The sequence below is a fragment of the Semicossyphus pulcher genome, unplaced genomic scaffold (genome assembly GCF_022749685.1).
Source record: "Semicossyphus pulcher isolate SPU_LCO1_2020_fin unplaced genomic scaffold, fSemPul1.0.p SCAF_3, whole genome shotgun sequence".
Lineage (NCBI taxonomy): Eukaryota > Metazoa > Chordata > Actinopteri > Labriformes > Labridae > Semicossyphus > Semicossyphus pulcher.
The window spans coordinates 10,274,408-10,292,789 of NW_027211704.1; the positions used below are offsets into that span (position 1 = coordinate 10,274,408).

An 18,382-nucleotide genomic window follows, 5' to 3' on the forward strand; every position below is an offset into this window, starting at 1 on the left:
AGAGGGAGGCTACTGTGCTCTCCCAAGATTGTTAGTTTCATAATCGTGTTTAAACTCATCTGAAGTAAAAAAACATAATTTAAAGGTTGCACACATTTCAGAAATATAAAGCTTTTGTAGAAAAAGGCCTCAAAAATCCCAAAGCAAGCACTGACACACGAGGTATCTAAGGGTTAACAAAGATGGATGCCTCAGAGGGAGACGGCCTCAGAGTTCATGAGTGAACGTGTGTGTGTGTTTGTTTATGTGCTTGTTATTATGCTGTTTCTATTATGCAGCTTCAGGTAGACGATTAAGAAGGACTTGATTAAATCTCTCATCATGAGATTTCTGGTATAAACTCTGAAACGAGTCCTGTGTGTGTGTGCGAGAGAGACAAAGCAATTTTATATTTTAATTGCAAATCCCTCATTTTGCTCGTTTCCATAGGTTAAAGTATATTTCTACGTCAACAGCAGCATTAATATGAGAAGCTGCTGGAGCCCCAGCTCCATAAAACCATTACCGTACAAACAGCAATTAGCCTCGGCGTGAACAATTGCTGTTCTGTTCTCTAATTACTGAATTACAACCAGGAGATTAACGACGGTTAAATAAAAAACAATTAAGAACAAAACAATTAAGGCTTTTCCTCCTCCCCCCGAAAGCTATTGCTGCTCCCTGGTTGTGTTAACTCCTTTTACAGGGTTCAGACAACCTGCAGAGCGCGTGTGTGTGTGAGTGTGTGTGATCGGCTGGTGAAGGTCGGAGTTTCAGGCTGAGACGTGATGTTCCCCAGAAGCTAACTTCAGAGGATATTAGTTATGAGATGAGGAGAAGAGCAGCGAGCCCGGAGGATGCCGGGAAAGAGATGAGAGATTTGGGATCATTAGAAAGATGTTTTTATCTGGTGTATGAGGCGTCGGGTGATGGATTCGAGCTCTCTCCGCTTAGCACAGGCGTGCTGTCGAGAGAAATGTGAAGCATCAATGAATTATCAGCGGCGGCGGCGGGGGCAAACACTCTGTTCTGTGTGAGAGGAACATGGAGCCCTCTGGAAAGGAAGCGGGGTTTTACTATGTTGTTGTTTTGAGATAATTATCACTCGGAGGGTACATTTATATTTGAGGCAATATTAAAGTATGTCAGTGCATTCTGAAGGGTTTCAGGCTAGGAGCTCGGGAGAGCGGGCTGCTGATTGGCGTAATTTGGATGGTGCAAGAATCAAACATGCAATCTTGTGAAGTTCATCTGGTGTGTCAGCAAATGAGTGCTGGTTTTGATGTCCACCAGACACAGAAGAACCATTTCTGACCCTCCAACAAATCCATGTCCAATAAAATTACTCTCCTTTTAGCTCAGGTTTGGTTCCCACCATTCTCTGAACCAATCGTCAAGATCAGGAGAAACACGTCTTTCTAATTGACAGCTGATCGGCCTATCCTATTATTTTGTTTTGGAGGGGGCGGGACATCTGTGTATTTGATTGAACTGAAGTGGGAAGAGGCTTTAAAGGTGCATTTATTGTCATCAGATTTTTTGTACAGAGTCTGTGAACCTCTTGGCGAGCTACTAAAATCCAGGCCACCTGGTGAAGTCCTGGATTAGACAATAGCCAATGGTTCCAGGATTGCATTACAGATGATACGGTCTGCCTTTTTTGCTCTTCACACCAGAGGCTGGGTGTTTCTCCTTCTAACTTAGTCCTCTTCACAGTGGCCAGGCAGCAAAAGAAAAGAGCCGCAGGGTTCAATATAAACAATCCAATCCCTGAGCCTTCCATCCTCACACAAATTAAACACCGGGTTTGTTGTTGTTTGACTTTTGTCTCCATGTGCAGAGCTAATAATTATCTCTCCAACCGGTCTGCACTGCAGTGGCCAAAACCACCTGTCAATCACACAGCGTGGGCCGGACTATAATGGCCTGTTGTCCTCCTGTTTATTCTGAACAAGCTGCTGTTGCTGCTGTCAGAAATGTAGAATAAATCATTTCCTGTGAGCCGGCGAGGAGCTGCTGGATTAACTAAAGCTGCCATGAACTGGCTGGATGTACAGTAGGCTGGATCAATACGGTAATATACACTTTGCTCTGAAACTATTTAAATATATTTTTCACTCACCGTCCTCCTCCGTCTGCTTTACGATTTCCTCGCTCTCTTTGCTGCCCTCGGGGTTTGCGAGGACGAGCCGCAGCCTCACCGTGACGAAGGGCCTGAGTCCCCTCAGGGTGTAATGTGACGACGTCTGGATCAACTCCTCCGCTGCAAACTCCTGCTGGTTAAACACGTACTGGTACTGCACCTGCAAAACAGACGGACAGACATGACATTTAATCCACTGCCATTTGGTTAAAAACAATGATTACAGATGCAGAGCTGCTCGTATGTGAAGCACTTAACCCTGCAAGGCTGACAGAAATGTGGGAGAAGATAGTTGTTTAATGGATCGACCATGTATCTCTCTGATGAATCTCTTTTTAATTCTAAAAAGTACAATTTTTGTCACCAAAATGCATCTTGCACTTCAGAGTGAGTCAGGACAGAACACACGTTTAGCTGTTTTGCGTACCGTCAGATTGTAGCTGTGGCAGCGAGTCACGGCATACCCAAACGTCTCCCACTGTATTGTCAGCTGGCGGGCTCGGACATCCACCACATTCACGTTCTGGGGACCATGGACCGGATCTGATGGAGAGAGAGACAGGAAGATAAGTACGTTTAGGAAGCCTATCCCAGCTGTCATTGGGCGAGAGGCGGGGTTACACCTGAACTGGTCACCAGTCAATCACAGGGCTGACACATAAGCCGCTTTCCCATTGGTCAAAAAACCTGCTAACACCCGCTAACACCCAACTTTTTCCCGGGTCAAATGACTCTGCAGTAGACCCTGGTATTTATCACATCGGCTCTGATCGGCATTGATGGGAACACAAAACCTGACACGCTAAACTCCGCCCCCTTTCCGGCGCGATGCTATGCTCCGTCGGTAACTTCTGCGACTCCTTGTCATCTCAGCTTTTGCTGAATTTGACAAACAGACTGAATGAGTGATAGATACAATAAAGACCTAATGTCACATCTTAACTGTTTACTAACCCTGTTTCGTGCCATCTGTGACGTCACACGGTGACGCAGCAGAAAAGAGACCGACAGCAGAATACTTCACTGGCAATGGGAACAGAGACAATCGGCATCTTTAAGCGGCTTTCCAGGGTCTGAAAAACCCGCATCAACGCGCTAAATTTAGGTGGGAAAGGGGTAATAGATACAGACAACCTTTCACGCTCACATTCACACCTACAGGGAATTTAGAGTCACCAATGAACCTAACGAGCATGTATTTGGACTGTGGGAGGAAGCTGGAGGGAATCCACTCGTGCACAGGGAGAACATGCAAACTCCACACAGAAAGGCCCGCTACATCTGAACCGGGATTCAAACCAGGAACCTTCTAGCTGTGAGGCGACAGCGCTAACCACTGCATCCTGTATCCCTGTATCGTTTTGCAGATATTTAGAGAGGTTATTACTGTTATTCCCTGATATCACTCACTCACTCATACACACACACACTCAGCAGCAGCAGCCATATGTTGGGCAGGTTTGTGTACCACGACTGACTGCACACTAACGAGCTTGTTCAAACTGATCTATCTGTCTGCCTAATTAATTTCCATCAGCTACTGATGGCACCCAAAGCAGGTCACTGCATCATTAGACGAGCTGTATAAAGTGTTCTTCTCCAAATACAAACTTTACTCACAATGTGAGTGAAGTCCAACTTCGGGAAACAACAGACCCAGTCACAGGAGAGTTGAGTTTGGCATTGAAGTAAAAACTCATTCATTACGTCTGATTACTGTTGGAAGAACAACTAAGCTAAAGAATTAGAGACTTTTGAGAGGATTGTGGTGTTCTCGATAACTGAACGCTGATCTTCGGGGACGAATTTACCCTCAAAGTTTTTTGATTGTAAAGTTTTTTTTAACTCTCTTAACCTTTACAGCAGTTGTTTCTCTGTTATTTAGCTATTATTTAACGTCCTTCAACACACACTTAACCCATTCCAGCTGGTAGAATAACCTTTACCTCCAAACCTGAGGCTGAATCTATCCTTTAGGGATATTTAGCTTCCTTTTCCCCTTTTCAGTCTCTATAAGTAGCCCAAAATAAATTCAATATCCCTTAAAAGTTCTTATTAATCCTTCTTCGGTGCTAAGTGGTTTGCAATTTAAATTTGGAAAAGCCAAAAAACAATTGATTCATCCTGAAATAATTAAGCACTTAAAAGAAACCTGACCCGTCCTTTAATCCACTGTGAAGGTAGCTGAGTTCTTTATAAGATTTTCCAAACAAGCTACTCAGTGTAAACATCAGATCATCCTAATGAGAGCAGATTAGACAACGGCACCATGGATAAGCCATCTAAGAGGCCATCTGAGACAGGACCAGTGTTTACATGTCAGTGTGTGTGTGGGTGCAGACTTCAGGCTCCCTGGGGTGCATTAGGGTTTAAAGAGTCTGTGTTTCTACTTAAAAGACCAAATCCTAAAGTTCCCTGGATAAGACGGTGGCAGACTGACATTTGGCAGCCAGGAAAGCAGCAGGGGGGAGGTAATATAACGGACATATAACCCAATCCTCAGGTCAGCACAGCAGGCAGTTTGCTTTCACATATCGTCCCCAGAAACTAGGACAGAGACTGAGGCTGACAGGCTTCATTTAATGTACTTCTATTTTACAGAGAAGAATAAAATGCATAGTATTATGCAGCACTCATAAATATATGGACAAAATTATTGAGTTATCTTTCAACACGATAAAATGTATTAAATATGCGCGTCTGCCAAGCAGCTGAATAGTTCACAAACTCTGTAATGATTTCTCTTAAAGTACGGTCAGCACTTTGAGTTAATGAACCACTGATGAGATGGTTATCTGATGTGAGATTTCCATCAGTTGATAATGCATGCAGCAGTGTGGTTACAAATGGAGGTTTCTGACTTTAAGCTCAAATAAAAGCAATGTATGTAACAATCAAAGTTTGTTCTTAATGTTTAAATACAGTTTTTGTGGCAAAAAAGAAGCAACGTTTAGCTATAGCTTTAAGAAACCTTTTAGTGCATAATTTAAGGCAAAAAATCTGTGTTAAGTTTAGGCAACAGCTTGTCCACCTGCCCTATGCTTTATGCATATTAGATTTAGTTTAGCATCTTTTTAAGGTACCCTATGGAACCTGTTTTAAGGTACATTTTAGCGTCTGACTTACTTTAGTTTACTTTAATTTAGCATCTGTTTTAAGGTAACGTGGAAGGGTATTTTACCAATTAAGCATTTTGGAGGTTGCCTTTATTTCTATCTGTTTAGGTAACATGTTTTTTTTAAGGCACCCCTTAGCTTCTGTTTTAAGGTGTCCTTTACCATCAGTTTCATGAAAGCATGCCTCTGTTTTCAGGTACTTTTTAGCTTCTGTTTCAAGGTACCCTTAATCTTTTTGTTTTAGAGAAAAGAAAAAAACGACTTTGTTTAGGTTACGTTACACATCATTGTGTGGGTTGGTTCAATGTTTTTGACTTTTTGCATCACACAGAACTCAAACCTCAGTCTCCTAGGCCCCTGATCTTAACCCAAGTATCACTCTTTCTACACCCTCTTTTGTTGTTTTCCATAACCTGAGCCAGTGAAAGCATGTAGATGTTAAACAGAAGAGGCCCAAGAATCGAGCCTTGGGGAACTCCACTCATCAGATATGAAGTTACCTATAGACACAAAGTAGTCCCTGTCCTTTAAGTGAGAACCAAACCAGTATAGTACTGTGCCAGAACAGAACAACCAAGTGCATGCTGGGATAGCGCCAGCCACCACAATTCCCAACATGATTGATAACGTATCAAATGGAGAACAACAACATTTACAAAGAAAAATCATTCAGTTCAGCAGATACCTGTACAGACTGTCTGAATCTTAGCTGTTCAGTGGGAGATGAAAACTTAATTTCAGAGTCAAACTCCTCCTGAGAACAAATGTGAGCTAACCTGTAATTATGCATGCTTAAACAGATCTAGTGATGTACCTATAATGAACGCACACACTGTAATTCCTCAATTACAGAGACATAATCACTCATCACTGAACCGCAGAGAGGGAATGTAATAACCAGCTTTCCCTAAGAATAGCGATAAATCAAAGCTTCTCTCTTTGCAATGACTCATTTCTGCAAAGACCAAAACCATGTTAGCTTAATCAGGTTTATGCGACGAGGTCTGGAGGGGAACGGGCCGAAAACAACAAGCAGAACCCCCACCCCCCACCCCCAAAACCATAACTACCACTACAACCCTCTTAATCCAGCCGGGTATAGTGGAAGCTAATCTTACAGATAATCTGGCTAGCACTCAGTTGAAGCCCCTCAAAACAGATTGGGGAATCACAGTGGCAGGAGGGGGAGGTAAATACAACAAAATGAATCCGTCATACATGACACCACTTGTTACGTTGAATTAAATACAGACATTGGGATTGCTGTACAATCATAACCCCAAATTTTGTTTGAAGACTATCCCCCCAACATTTCTAATGCTGCTCCGAATGTGGCCTCTACACCACTCCAGGGTTCACTACGTCACTTTTGTTTCCTCTTTTTAGATTTGACCCAATCGTAAACCTTTACAATGTTTTCTCAGAATTGCAGCTGAGGGGAAAGAGAGAAAAAATAAGAGACATTCGGATGATTGGAGTGGGATGGAAAGAGAGATTGAGAGGAAGAGAGCAGGACTTTTGAATTATAACTTTGTTTACAACGCTGGGACGATTATGGTGTCTCCCAGGCTGCCCTTGGTCATGACAAATGCCAGATTTACCACACCATCTATCAGATTTATTCCTCCTCTTACCCTCCTCTCTTTCTCTCCATCCACACGCCATCTAAAAACTTCTTTCCTCCATCAATCCTGAGCTCCTCTTTGCACCCACTTGCAAATAAATGAGTGATAAAATGTGGAGACGAAAAGACAAACAGGAAGAGAAAAGGAAGACATCGATGGGAAAGAAGTCTGCAGAAACAAACAGAATACAGGCATGGATCATTTACAGGCCGAACTGCTCAGTGAATGGATAAATGCACCGATGGATAGATGAGGAAAGAAGTCAGTAATGTATTCATGGAGGTGGACCAGTCATACCTCCAGAGGCATAGAGGCCCAGCACTGGGCGAGGCTTCAACCCTCATTAATCAGGATGGGTCAAGGGTTGGCATGTTAGCGATCACACACTGTGAAAGGGCAGTTTAGATGGCACAGCTGGCGCACAATGTGACAAGGCCAAACAGTGAGTCATGTTGCAGCCAGACATGGTCTCCTGAGGTGGACCAGGGTTACATGTGGCCCTTGATATGCCCATTAAAAGGACGGCAGCGGCTACAGCTGGTCAATGGCCTGCTGCCATACTGCCACAAAACATGGACTACAAATAGCACTGACTACTTTTCCTAGCTGCTTCTCTGGTAGTTTCACTATAGTAAAGCATACTCCTAGACAATCTTCTATGCTCTCCCATGCCATGAAATACAGCAGCTGTTTAAGGTACCTTTTAGCGTCTGTTCAATGTACACAGTGTCTGAATGAAGTGGCATTTGATTCAAGGTACACTTAGGATACTCCACTGGCAATGGGAAAAGAGACAATCAGCATTTATACGCGAGTCTTCCCAGGTCTGAAAAAGCCACGTCAATGCATATCAGTGGGAAGAGGGTATTGGCTACAGGTACTCTTATAGCAACGTCTGGTTACACTTTCAAAATAAATGGTTGGCCTTTCAAATAAATCCACCCATCCATCATTTTTGTTCTGCTTATTTAGGGAAGGGTCGTGGGGGCAAGCTGACCAAGACATCCCTCTCTCCAGCCCCTCCTGGGGGATCCCGAGGACGGGATATACAGTTTAATTCCTCCAGACAGCTCTGGGTCTGCCCCGGGGTCTCCTCCCAGTTGGACGTGCCAAGAAAACCACCAAAGGGAGGCGCCCAGGAGGCATCCTCATCAGATGCCTGAACCCCCTCAACTGGCTCCATTCAACTTTCAAATAAAGCCTGCTGAGAAACATTTCATACTTATAATGTTTTTGATGTGCAACAATATTCACTTTGTGAAATGGTGGCTCTTTTGGTTGTCTTTTGACTTGCATACAACTTGATTATGTTCCAAAAGAACGTGATTCGAGAGTTCAGACAGGAAGTTGGTTTCAAACCCCGGTCTCCTGGATTAAAGTCTGATGTTTGTTCAATCAATCCATCTCCCTAAAGCACCACCTCAAGTGGACTTTGGGCTCTTAGTTGTTCGGCTTCAAGAGCACACAGAAACAGGAAGCCAGAGGCAGCATCCAGTAATGATCCCTGGAGAGACATTTGGGCCACTTAAGCTGCCGTATTTGACAAGTTTGGAGCGAGAACAGGCTGCCTATGTGCACCTGCACAAGATTCATGACTTTCAGAGTGTGGAAATGGAGCTCATCCCATTCTTACAATATGTCCAGTAAAAGATAATACTTTAATTGTATAATAACTAAATTCAGGTCTTTTAGGGCTGGATTGACTTCTCTTCAACTCTCGGCTGAGCTGTCTGTGATGATCTAACAAGAATATCTGCTGCTGGATCGCAGAGAATCCCTGCTGATTCGTCCTGAGGTAGAGATAAAGTTGGTTCGCCTGCCTTTGAAAGTACTTAAGGGTCTATTGGATGTTTTGGCAGGTAGATATCTAGTTCAGACGAGAGCCTCGTGAAGCATTGTGTTTTGGGATGCCTTCCTGAATCTGATGAATGAGCAGCAGAAATGGAGCCATTAATCCAGACTTTAGGGAGCCGTTCCGGAGAGAAGAGAGGAGGGAGGAGAAGGAGGAGTGGAAATCAATCTTTCTGCCTCCCTACACTCCCCGTCCTGCTCTATGTTGCTCTCCTGCTCATTGTTTCTTTTTGCCTGATTCTTTCCCATCTTCCTATTTTAAGAATTTCAATAAGAATGGTTCCTTTGTGATCATTAACTGTTTATTTCTCATCTTTCTTTGTCAGTCTTTTGGCCTGGCTGTCCTCACATCCATATTTTATCTGTCCTCTCATTAGGTCTCCTTCATCCCTCCTTGCCCTTTGCCATCTGTGTGTTGTGCTCTTTCTCCCACATCGCCATCTCAATCACTCACTTACACATTTTCTGTCCCAGTTTTGCACCATTGTAACCTCTATATCACACGCGCAGGAGATACACACATCGGTACTGAAAAATAGAGATCGGTTAGAGCAAAGGGCGTTTGGTTTCAGTGCAGTGAGGTGAAACAATTTGTGATATAGAGAGCTCTGATGTTTGACTGGTACTACAAGACACCCCGAGTTGAGGATACTGAAACTGCATCGGTAACAGAAGAAAAAAAGTTGCATCAGTGAATCCCTAATCTTCATATACAGATTCTACATATAAATGTAGAATCTATAGGCAGGGACGTGGATTTCCGGGAAGTTCTGTTTGAACTACTTTTGTAGTCTGAGTAATATTGGCCAATCACGTATCAGCAGGCTGCGGAGTATGCATGTAAAAGCGACGACGATTTAGCGTCTTGTTAATCTCCCTAAACGGACAGCTAACAGCTAACAATCTGTTCTAGATCTAAAATTGAACTTGAGATGAATTTCCTTGACGCTGTATCACGAAAGCTGTTAAGATTTCCCGACTTCCTCGAATGCATCAGATCGATTTGACCTCCCTTAAGCAATCGAGCATTTTAAAAGTAGTTTTCTTCTCCTCTTGAGGACAGACCTGACAAAGCTTGAAGTTTTACTTCTTACAAATCTGCATCATGATGTTGGTAAGACCCGTTAATAACGAGTAAATCACAAGAAAACGGTTTCTCTTTCTGTAACGATGCAGCACGCGGAAAGGAAGTCTTGACGGAAAGTCGTTTATCGCTTACCGCCCGGCACGTTCACCGGTATCCCCGGAGGCTATATCGTCTCAGACTACAGCCAATGGCATCCGAGGTTGGTGAATCCCTAATTCAAACGCTAACACACTTTTTGAATCGGTCTGAGCCGGCCTTTAGAGGGTTAAGTGTGATAACAAATGTGCTTGAATTCACCCTCATAGGTCTTGCGCAACATGACCTAACGAATTGCGCTCCAAAACAGAGCCTGTGTTTCTTTCCCTCTCTCCGCAGCGCCTCATGCGTTTTCTGCTCCCTACCTCTTCCTGCCCTTCTTGTATTTTTGGATACTTTCTCATTTCTGTGTTCACAAAGACCTAAAAGGCAAAAACATAAAAGAATGAGAGAAAAAGAAGAGTCGGTGTCAGACAGAGAAAACACGGAGAGCTTCCCTCTGGGAGAAACACGGCAGGGACAACTTTCTGTTCCAGGCTCTGTGTGTGTGTGTGTGTGTGTGTGTGTGTGTGTGTGTGTGTTTCAGCGTGTGTGTGTGTGTGTGTGTTTGTGTGTGTGTGTGTGTAGGAAATTACATATTACCAAAGCTACTCTGGCCAAAGGCTACAAATACAATTAATACTACAGATCCTAAGAGCTCTCACCAGTGCAACACACACAAACACACACACACACACACACACACACACACGTCCCTCAGGCTGGTGTAGCTCCTGCATTAGCTGTGTGACTGTTGATATGTTGCAGAGGTTGCACTTTTAATCTGCATCTACACACCGAAGAAATAACAGCCTAACCTCCACCTCAACACACACACACACACACACACACACGGGGGCGAGATCTCCCGTGACGAGGTCCCTCCGAGGCAAACAAGCAAGATCAGACGAAAACCTTAATGGAGACTTTTGCCCTCCTTGGATTCAGGAAAGATTGTGTGTACTGCAATCTGAAGTACTTGTAAGCTCTTTGGTATATAACACACGTAAAGAAACACACACACTTACACACACACACACACATTCCTTCTTCCCCAAAGCACTTAAGGACAACCAAAGATTGGCCTCGTTAATAAAAATTAAAGTGAAGTGTGTAATATTTCATCACAGAAGTACTTCGATAGCAGACTCATCAAATTATCAGCCTCTTAATCATGACAGCTTTAAGAATGTCATTAAACCGGCTCATTGCCTCCACACACACACACGCACACGCACACGCACACACACACACACACACACACACACACACTCACACAGAGCACATACAACCAGAAAACTTGCACGTTTTTCCTTTCAGATAAGACTCGCCTTATTCTAAATATGTAAAAACACATGTAAATAATACAAACAAATACTTTACAACCTTTTTTAAACACCAAAGTCCTCCCAACACACACACACGCAAGCGCAGCAGCAGACGAGGCTACACCCTGTAGCTTCGTGACTTGGATAAATTGGATTAAATGGAGAAGCAGCAGATGCCTTTTAGTGGATTTTAATTATGTCTCTCTGCATGAAACCAACGACTGAGAGTCAGACCATAACTCACAACGTCTGACTTTAAGGCTGACTTCTTTGAACTTTGAAGCAGAACTGATTCTCTGCTCTCGAACGAAACATCTGAGAGAGAGAAAAAGGACCTGGGATATGCATTTTAAGGCTTTATGTGTAGATCTATTCATCCATCCAGTATCCATAGCGCTTATCCCGTTCTCGGTCGAGGGGGGCTGGAGCCTATCCCAGCTGCCATTGGGCGAGAGGTGGGGTTACACCTGAACAAGTCACCGGTCAATCACAGGGCTGACACATTAGCTGTGTCTCAATCCAGGGGCTGCAGCCTTTGAAGGCCGTATTTGAAGGCCAATCGCGTCACAGCGGCACGTCGAAGGCTGTCCCAATTCGAAGGCTCCATCAGATGCGGCCGACGAATGTGTCCTCCGTTTCCCGGGCCGCGAAGGATCCATCGTGTGCATCCTTTGCAGCCCACCATATCCCGAGTTGCATTGAGCGCCACTTCAAATGAGATGGCGGACTTTACACTTTAAAATGTAAACGTTTTTGGTTTCAACTCAACCGAATAGCTAGCCCTACATGTTTAAGAAAATAAAATGGCCTTTTGAAACAAATTATCCTTAAAATAACTGGTTAACTTACTCAACGTTAGTTATGCCAGCTAGTTAGCCGGCTAGCTACCTGTTGCTACGATGAATGGAGTGGACAACCTCCTTCGAAAGCTGCAGCCCGTGGATTGGGACAGAGCTATAGAGACAGACAACCTTTCACGCTCACATTCACACCTAAGGGCAATTTAGAGTCACCAGTGAACCTAACGAGCATGTCTTTGGACTGTGGGAGGAAGCCGGACATGCACATGGAGAACATGCAAACACATAGAAAGGCCCACTACGTCTGAACCGGGAGTCGATCTAATTCATTTATAGTTTTTAGTTGAATTAAGCTGCTTGATTTCCTGGGAAAACACCAATCGTTGTCCATACTGTACTCTGCTTATAATTTCCTGTCAAAAATTGTGTCTTTAAAGGAGAAATGCAATACAATCAGCACCATCTGGATGTGGAAGATCGTTGTTTCCTGTTGCATGATTGATATTCGCCATTTGAAATACTCAAAGAAATTACATCTCAATAAGCAAAAACAGCAATAAAACCGGCTATACATGACAGGAGAAATGTTTTCCCTTTAAGCACCCTCTTACCGCACATGCAGCTCAATCCCTACCAGCTCTAATTGTGCTCTTCTACAAGAAGCCTGACCTGACCTTTGTACATGGAGTTAAGTGAGAACACAAAGCTTCATTGATCTCTACTTGAGTCAACAAACATACTACAGGTGTAAAATGATTGCAGTACATCGTCTGTGGATAGAGATGCAGCCCTGTGTGGATGCAGGCTGGATGTGTATTGTGATATCATAAGGAGGGAGAAGAAGAATGCTCCCAGCCACAACCAGCGCAGTAATGTAATTCAGAATGGAGCGGAAAGGAAATCTATTTCAAATCCCGCTTTATTAATACCATCGCTGCCTCCAGGCAGGGAAGGGACAATTGAGTTGTAGCAATTTGCAGAATGAAGGAGGGGTGCAGAGGATGGAGACGGAGGAGAAAGAGACACTGAGAGAAAGGAAACAAGAGAAAAAAGAGGGAGGAAGGCGAGGAATGTATGTAAACTTGAAATGAAAGTAAAAATAGAGGGGTGGAATGAGGTCAGAAACAACGTGGGTGAAAGAAAATCTGAGGGGATAAAAGACAGAAAGCGACAGAGACAAATGGAGAGAAGCAGAGAGCTACAGGGGACGAGATGAAGATTTAAAGCAGCGATATAATGAGCCAATTGATGGCGAGGCCCGGGGTTAAGCACCTGAAGCCAGCCAATAATTGGCTGAGAAAGACAGAGTGACAGACTGAGAGATACAGGCTGGAAGAAGAGAGAGAGAGATGGAGATGGAGATGGAGGAACGTATTCATCTTTAGATAAAAAATGTCATCGTGTCCGGGGAAGAAGTGGAGGACAGGATGGGAGATGCTGCAGGGCGGCGAATAAAAGCTTGAATACAGCTGCTCGTTACAATAATGTCACTCAGCCAATTATCTGTGAAACCGTCAGATTAAATTATAAAAGAAAATGCCTTTCTCTCCCATCTCCTCCAGAGGTTTTCATCATTCTGTGTGATGAGACCTCCTGTGGGTCCCGTGTTATGAATTATCTCTTCTCTCAGACCTTTTTGTTCCTTGATCACTAAAGAAACGTCCCTCTCTCTCCGGGCTCTTCCGGTCTGACGTTTCAAAGAGGGAAAAATGGATGCGTGAATCTGCTGCCGCGCTGAAGAGTTTTGGGGATTTTTTGTCTTTTGTTAACCTTCACACAGAGCAGAATTACTGATGTGTCCCCTGTTGGTTTTTTTGTTCTGATGTTTCATATTTTGGCTTTTACATTTACTGTCATGTCATAAAAGTGTCCTCAAAGAACCAGACTAAATGATTTTAACCATCATAAACTGTTCAGAGCCTTTCGTCTTTAGTGTCACAAAGAGTTGAGATTAAATCTGAAGGGGATATGAGGGAGACGGGATGTCCTCCCTCTTGTTAAAAAAAAATGACCAAAAGGCCTTTTTAACCTGGACCAACCGACCTCTACTCTACCTCTACCCTCCAAATAACAAAATGTGTGCGTGTCTGCAGGTTCTCAGTTACTGACATGTTGGATCCGAACAACAGCAAAGCTGCTGTGACTCAACATGACGTTATTTAAGTGTTGACATGCAGCATCACAGCCGTCAATCTGCTGCAGACACTTGAAGTATTACTGCACCTTTTCCTGCAGTCACAGTGCATCAGAAATACAAACATACGTAAATAGCTTAGCACGATAGCTGCAACAACACATTAGCTGTGTCTTTTCTAACTGCATAAACACATCTCAAAACAGGAAATGAGAAGGTCGATTTTATTTTAAGTCTGATAAAGAATAGTCCTGCTCTAAACATCACATAATAACTAGATGTTGGAGCCCTGCAGCGTGCAAACTGTGTGTTTGTCTGTTTCAGTATTTGCTCACTTTGTGTTCAGCCCCTGCCGTCTTCGATTCGGATGTCCGTGCAAAATCCCTTTCAGATGTTTGAAGGAAACTTGTGTGGAGTGTTTAAAGAAAGGTGTTCTTTGTCGGGGAACACAAAAATAAAAAACAGAGAAAAAACACGCTTCTGTTAAAAAGTTAAGATGGATATTTAACAGTAAAATGCTAAAAGCATGACCCATGTTAAAACAAGCTGATTAGCAGATTTCACCATGAACCAGCCCCCTAAATGAAGGCTTGTTCTCGTACCTTTGTATTTTGTTTTCCCCTTAGCTTTGAGCTCATTTGAAGCTAACATACACAGCAAACTAGTGGCTTTGCAGAGTTTAAGTGTCAGTCTTTACGGCCTCAGTGTTTTCTGTAATGAGTTATTTATTTTGCTTCTTTGTCTCTGCAGATCGAAGAGTCGAGGAGACGACTTGTTCGGCCCTGTGCTGAGATGTTTCTTTCCAAATGTCACAACACTAACATCGAGCGGGCGTCTTAACAAACCCCCACTGTGCCTTTGTGCAGACCTGTGTGTGTGTGTGTGTGTGTGAATCTTTCCGGTGTGTCTGCACGTACGCTTTAAGTGCGTGGTACAAAGTCTGAAACCAAGGGTCATTAGATAGTGTGTGTCCGTGTGTGTGTGTGTGTTTGTGTTTAAGTGCTAAGTGTCAGTGACTTTTGTCTTCTCTCTCAGCTTAATGGGGGAGTATCGAGCGGCGTCCCCCGGCATGGCTTCCCTCCGCGGGGAACCCGGACAGCAGAATGGGATTTATTGAATCCTGCTCCTCTTCAAGAAAAACAGAGGCAGGAGTTTGTGTAGACAAAGACTCAGAGCTAGTGATCCCATAATCAGCTCTTAAAAGCATGTAAATGCCACAACAAAACTTCCCTCTTTTTAGAAATGTCGTTTTTTTTATGGATTTCTGTTTTTAAATAACTCCCTGGAAAGCTGCTGGAGATTTCGCATCGAGCAAACCGTTCTAAAACTGTCACGATGTTAAATTATCTGATGGTCGGACAGACTTCCTCAAAAAAAGCTCTCAGACATTAAAATAGTCAGGTAATGTCACGACTTAAGAGGAGCTAAATGGGGAGTTTTGTATCACCTTGTACGGAAACTTTGAATAAAAACACTGACAGGCACAAAGAGAAAGACTGTAAACAAGTTTAAAATTTACTGAATCATTGGGGCTTGGAGCTTCGGGTTGGGGGATGTGGCCTAAACATGGGAGCTCAGGGAAGCGTTAGCGACTCCATAAGTTAAAGAGAAAAAAAAAAGGCACATCAACCATCCACACTAAGATTCACACATGAAGGCATTCTAAAGTTACCTAACTTGCTTTTCGTCGTACTTGTGAACATGTAACCCCAAAACCAACAGGTTCAAACCCAGAATCTTGTTGCCGTTAGGCGGCATTGCTTACAACTGACCCACCATCCCGCTCCTAAAAGTACACTGTACTGTAATATAAACTGTAAATGGCCCATGTCCCTGTGGCTTCATTTCTTGTATGACATCAGTTTCTCTGTGTTTGTTTTCGTCTGCCAAATCTTGTCTTAGTTTTGATCCCTTGCATACAATTACAAGATCTTTGGACTCAGTGCTGTTTTCTAAATGTGATTATATAACTGCAGAATTAAAATCCTCCTCCGTAATGCGGTCATTGCAGAGCCAACAGATCATGGAAGGCGATGGCAGGAAAGGGTTGTGTGAAGGGTCAGATGATTGAGTCAATTTATGGATCAACTAGAATTACCGCCTTGCGGTTGTATTCCTCCGCCAACTAGCCAAGTTGGAGTTACATTTCTGTGTAGACTCTGGATGTTGGAGTTATTAAACAAAAGGTATTAAGTGAATGTTTTGGTGAAATGGAAGTGAATACTAAAGCGACATGTCTGATTCCAGTGAATAGTTTCCAGTGAGAAATATGCTGCCCTCATTTAGAGACGATGTTTCCAGAGGAGGAGAGAGCACTGATAAAGAGCTTCGACACATGATGCAATAATCATCACTTTAAGTTCAATATTAGCAACATGAAAGAGCTTGTTGTGGATTACCAGAGGAACAGGAGGCCCCCTGGGTGGGTGGATTCATACAAGTACCTTGACCTTTGACCGCCAAAATGTAATCACATCATTCTTGAGTTCAAGTGGACTTTCTATTATAATTAGCATAGGACTTCTTGAGTTATAACCAGAAATGTGTTTTGTGAGGTCACAGTGGCCTTGACCTTTGACCTTTGAGCACCAAAATCTAATCAGTTCATCCTTGAGTCCAAGTGGACAATTTTGAAGAAATTCCCTCAAGGCGTTTCTGAGATACTGTGTTCACAAGAATGGGACTGTCGGACAGACGGACAACCCGACAACATGATGCCTCCGGCCACGGCTGCAGCGTGGAGGCATAAAAAGTGAGTGAAAGAAATGAAGGACAGAAAGTTGTTGAGAGACTGAGAAGAGAAAGTCTAATGATCAAGGTAAAAGAAATTCTAAATCATCCAAAGAGAAACCTGTGCACAAACCAACGCGTCCGCATCCTCCTCACATGCATAAAACATAACCTTGATGAAGGTCCTGCAGATAAAATGTGGATCTGTCCGACTATCAAGCTCCTTTGAAGTGCTCCACCCTCCATGCAAATCCTGAACTCTGTTGTCACCGCTCATAATGAATACGGCATGTTTATATTATTGAGCGCCTTCACGAGGCAGCGGGCGAGCTTTCATGAAGGCTCCACAAAGCTCTCATCAGCGTGGCTTTTATCCCAGCCCAAATGTCGGGGCCCGGATCTGTCGCCACGTCGCAGAGAGAGAGAAAAGGACAATTTATCGTGCGTGAATCTCAAATGAGAGAGAGAGAGAGAGAGAGAGAAAAAAAAAAGTCATAAGATTGAGTTTTTGTCCTGGCAGAGAAAGTCAGCTGGCAGATTTTGAAATGACACACTCCTTTCTTTCAGTTCATTTCTAAAGGTGCTTTACTGGCAGGGAATAAAAAGGCACTTATTGCCAAAGCAAACACAATATGAGGGAGCGCAGATAGCAGAGATGGCAATGAGGCAGTAATAATGTCAATCTCTCCCTCCGTCTCTCGCATTATACGTCTTATCAGAGTCTTTTTCTTTCCATCTCAAGCTCCCTCTATCTCGTTCTCTCTCAATTCCAGTATCACACTTCCTTTACTCCCCTTTTCTCTCCATTCTTCTTCTTTGTTGCCTCTAATCTTCTTCTTCTTCCTCTCCCCCTGATCTACATGCTCCTCTCCTTCCTCCTCCCCTCCAGCTCTCATCAGTGGTTACAAACTGGACAAAGAACAGAGAGGTCACTGAAGTCTGCTGGCTGCTCCTAATGAGCTCAGCGCACACACACACACACACACACACACACACACACAGACAACAAGATGTGTGGAGTACACTTGTGCGCACACACAAACACTCGATGTGTCCTCTATTGGCTCTTCTACCTGCTGCAGTGGATGAGTCCCATTCACTTCAGCCGATCATGCGTGTGTGTGTGTGTGTGTGCGTGTGTGTGTGTGTCCAGCTACAGTAATTAGACTGACAGACAGAGCCAGTCGAGCGTGGAGCTCACTGCTAATGTTGGCCAGATTACCTGAGCAGAGTGTGTGTGTGGCACCAAACTAATGTTGCATTGATCACCTGCCTGCTTGGCTCTGTGTGTCCGAGTGTGTCCAAGTGTGTCCAGGTGTGCGTGTGTGCTTGTGTTCAAGTTCGTGCGTGCCTTCATTAACTGTGTGACAGAAACAAACTGACTCTGACTCTTTGTAGGAGTTTCTTCTAATCATATTTGCAGCCTTTGATCACCTTTAATCATTCACAGGTTAAACATTAACACCGTTACGTTGCACAAACATCCTGATTCCTTCTTTAATCACCTCATCAAG

At 43.6% G+C, this 18,382-nt stretch overlaps 1 protein-coding gene across 1 annotated transcript in view; it reads right to left on the reverse strand.

Annotated features, from left to right (window-relative positions):
• ptprt (protein tyrosine phosphatase receptor type T) overlaps positions 1-18,382 on the reverse strand; it is a 331,706-nt gene that overhangs the window by 181,531 nt on the left and 131,793 nt on the right. Inside the window, exons 9-10 of the mRNA XM_069679080.1 lie at positions 2,550-2,665; positions 2,102-2,282 (exon numbers count right to left, since the gene is read on the reverse strand). Of these exons, the coding sequence (XP_069535181.1) occupies positions 2,102-2,282; positions 2,550-2,665 (297 nt within the window). The remainder of the gene's footprint in view (positions 1-2,101; positions 2,283-2,549; positions 2,666-18,382) is intronic.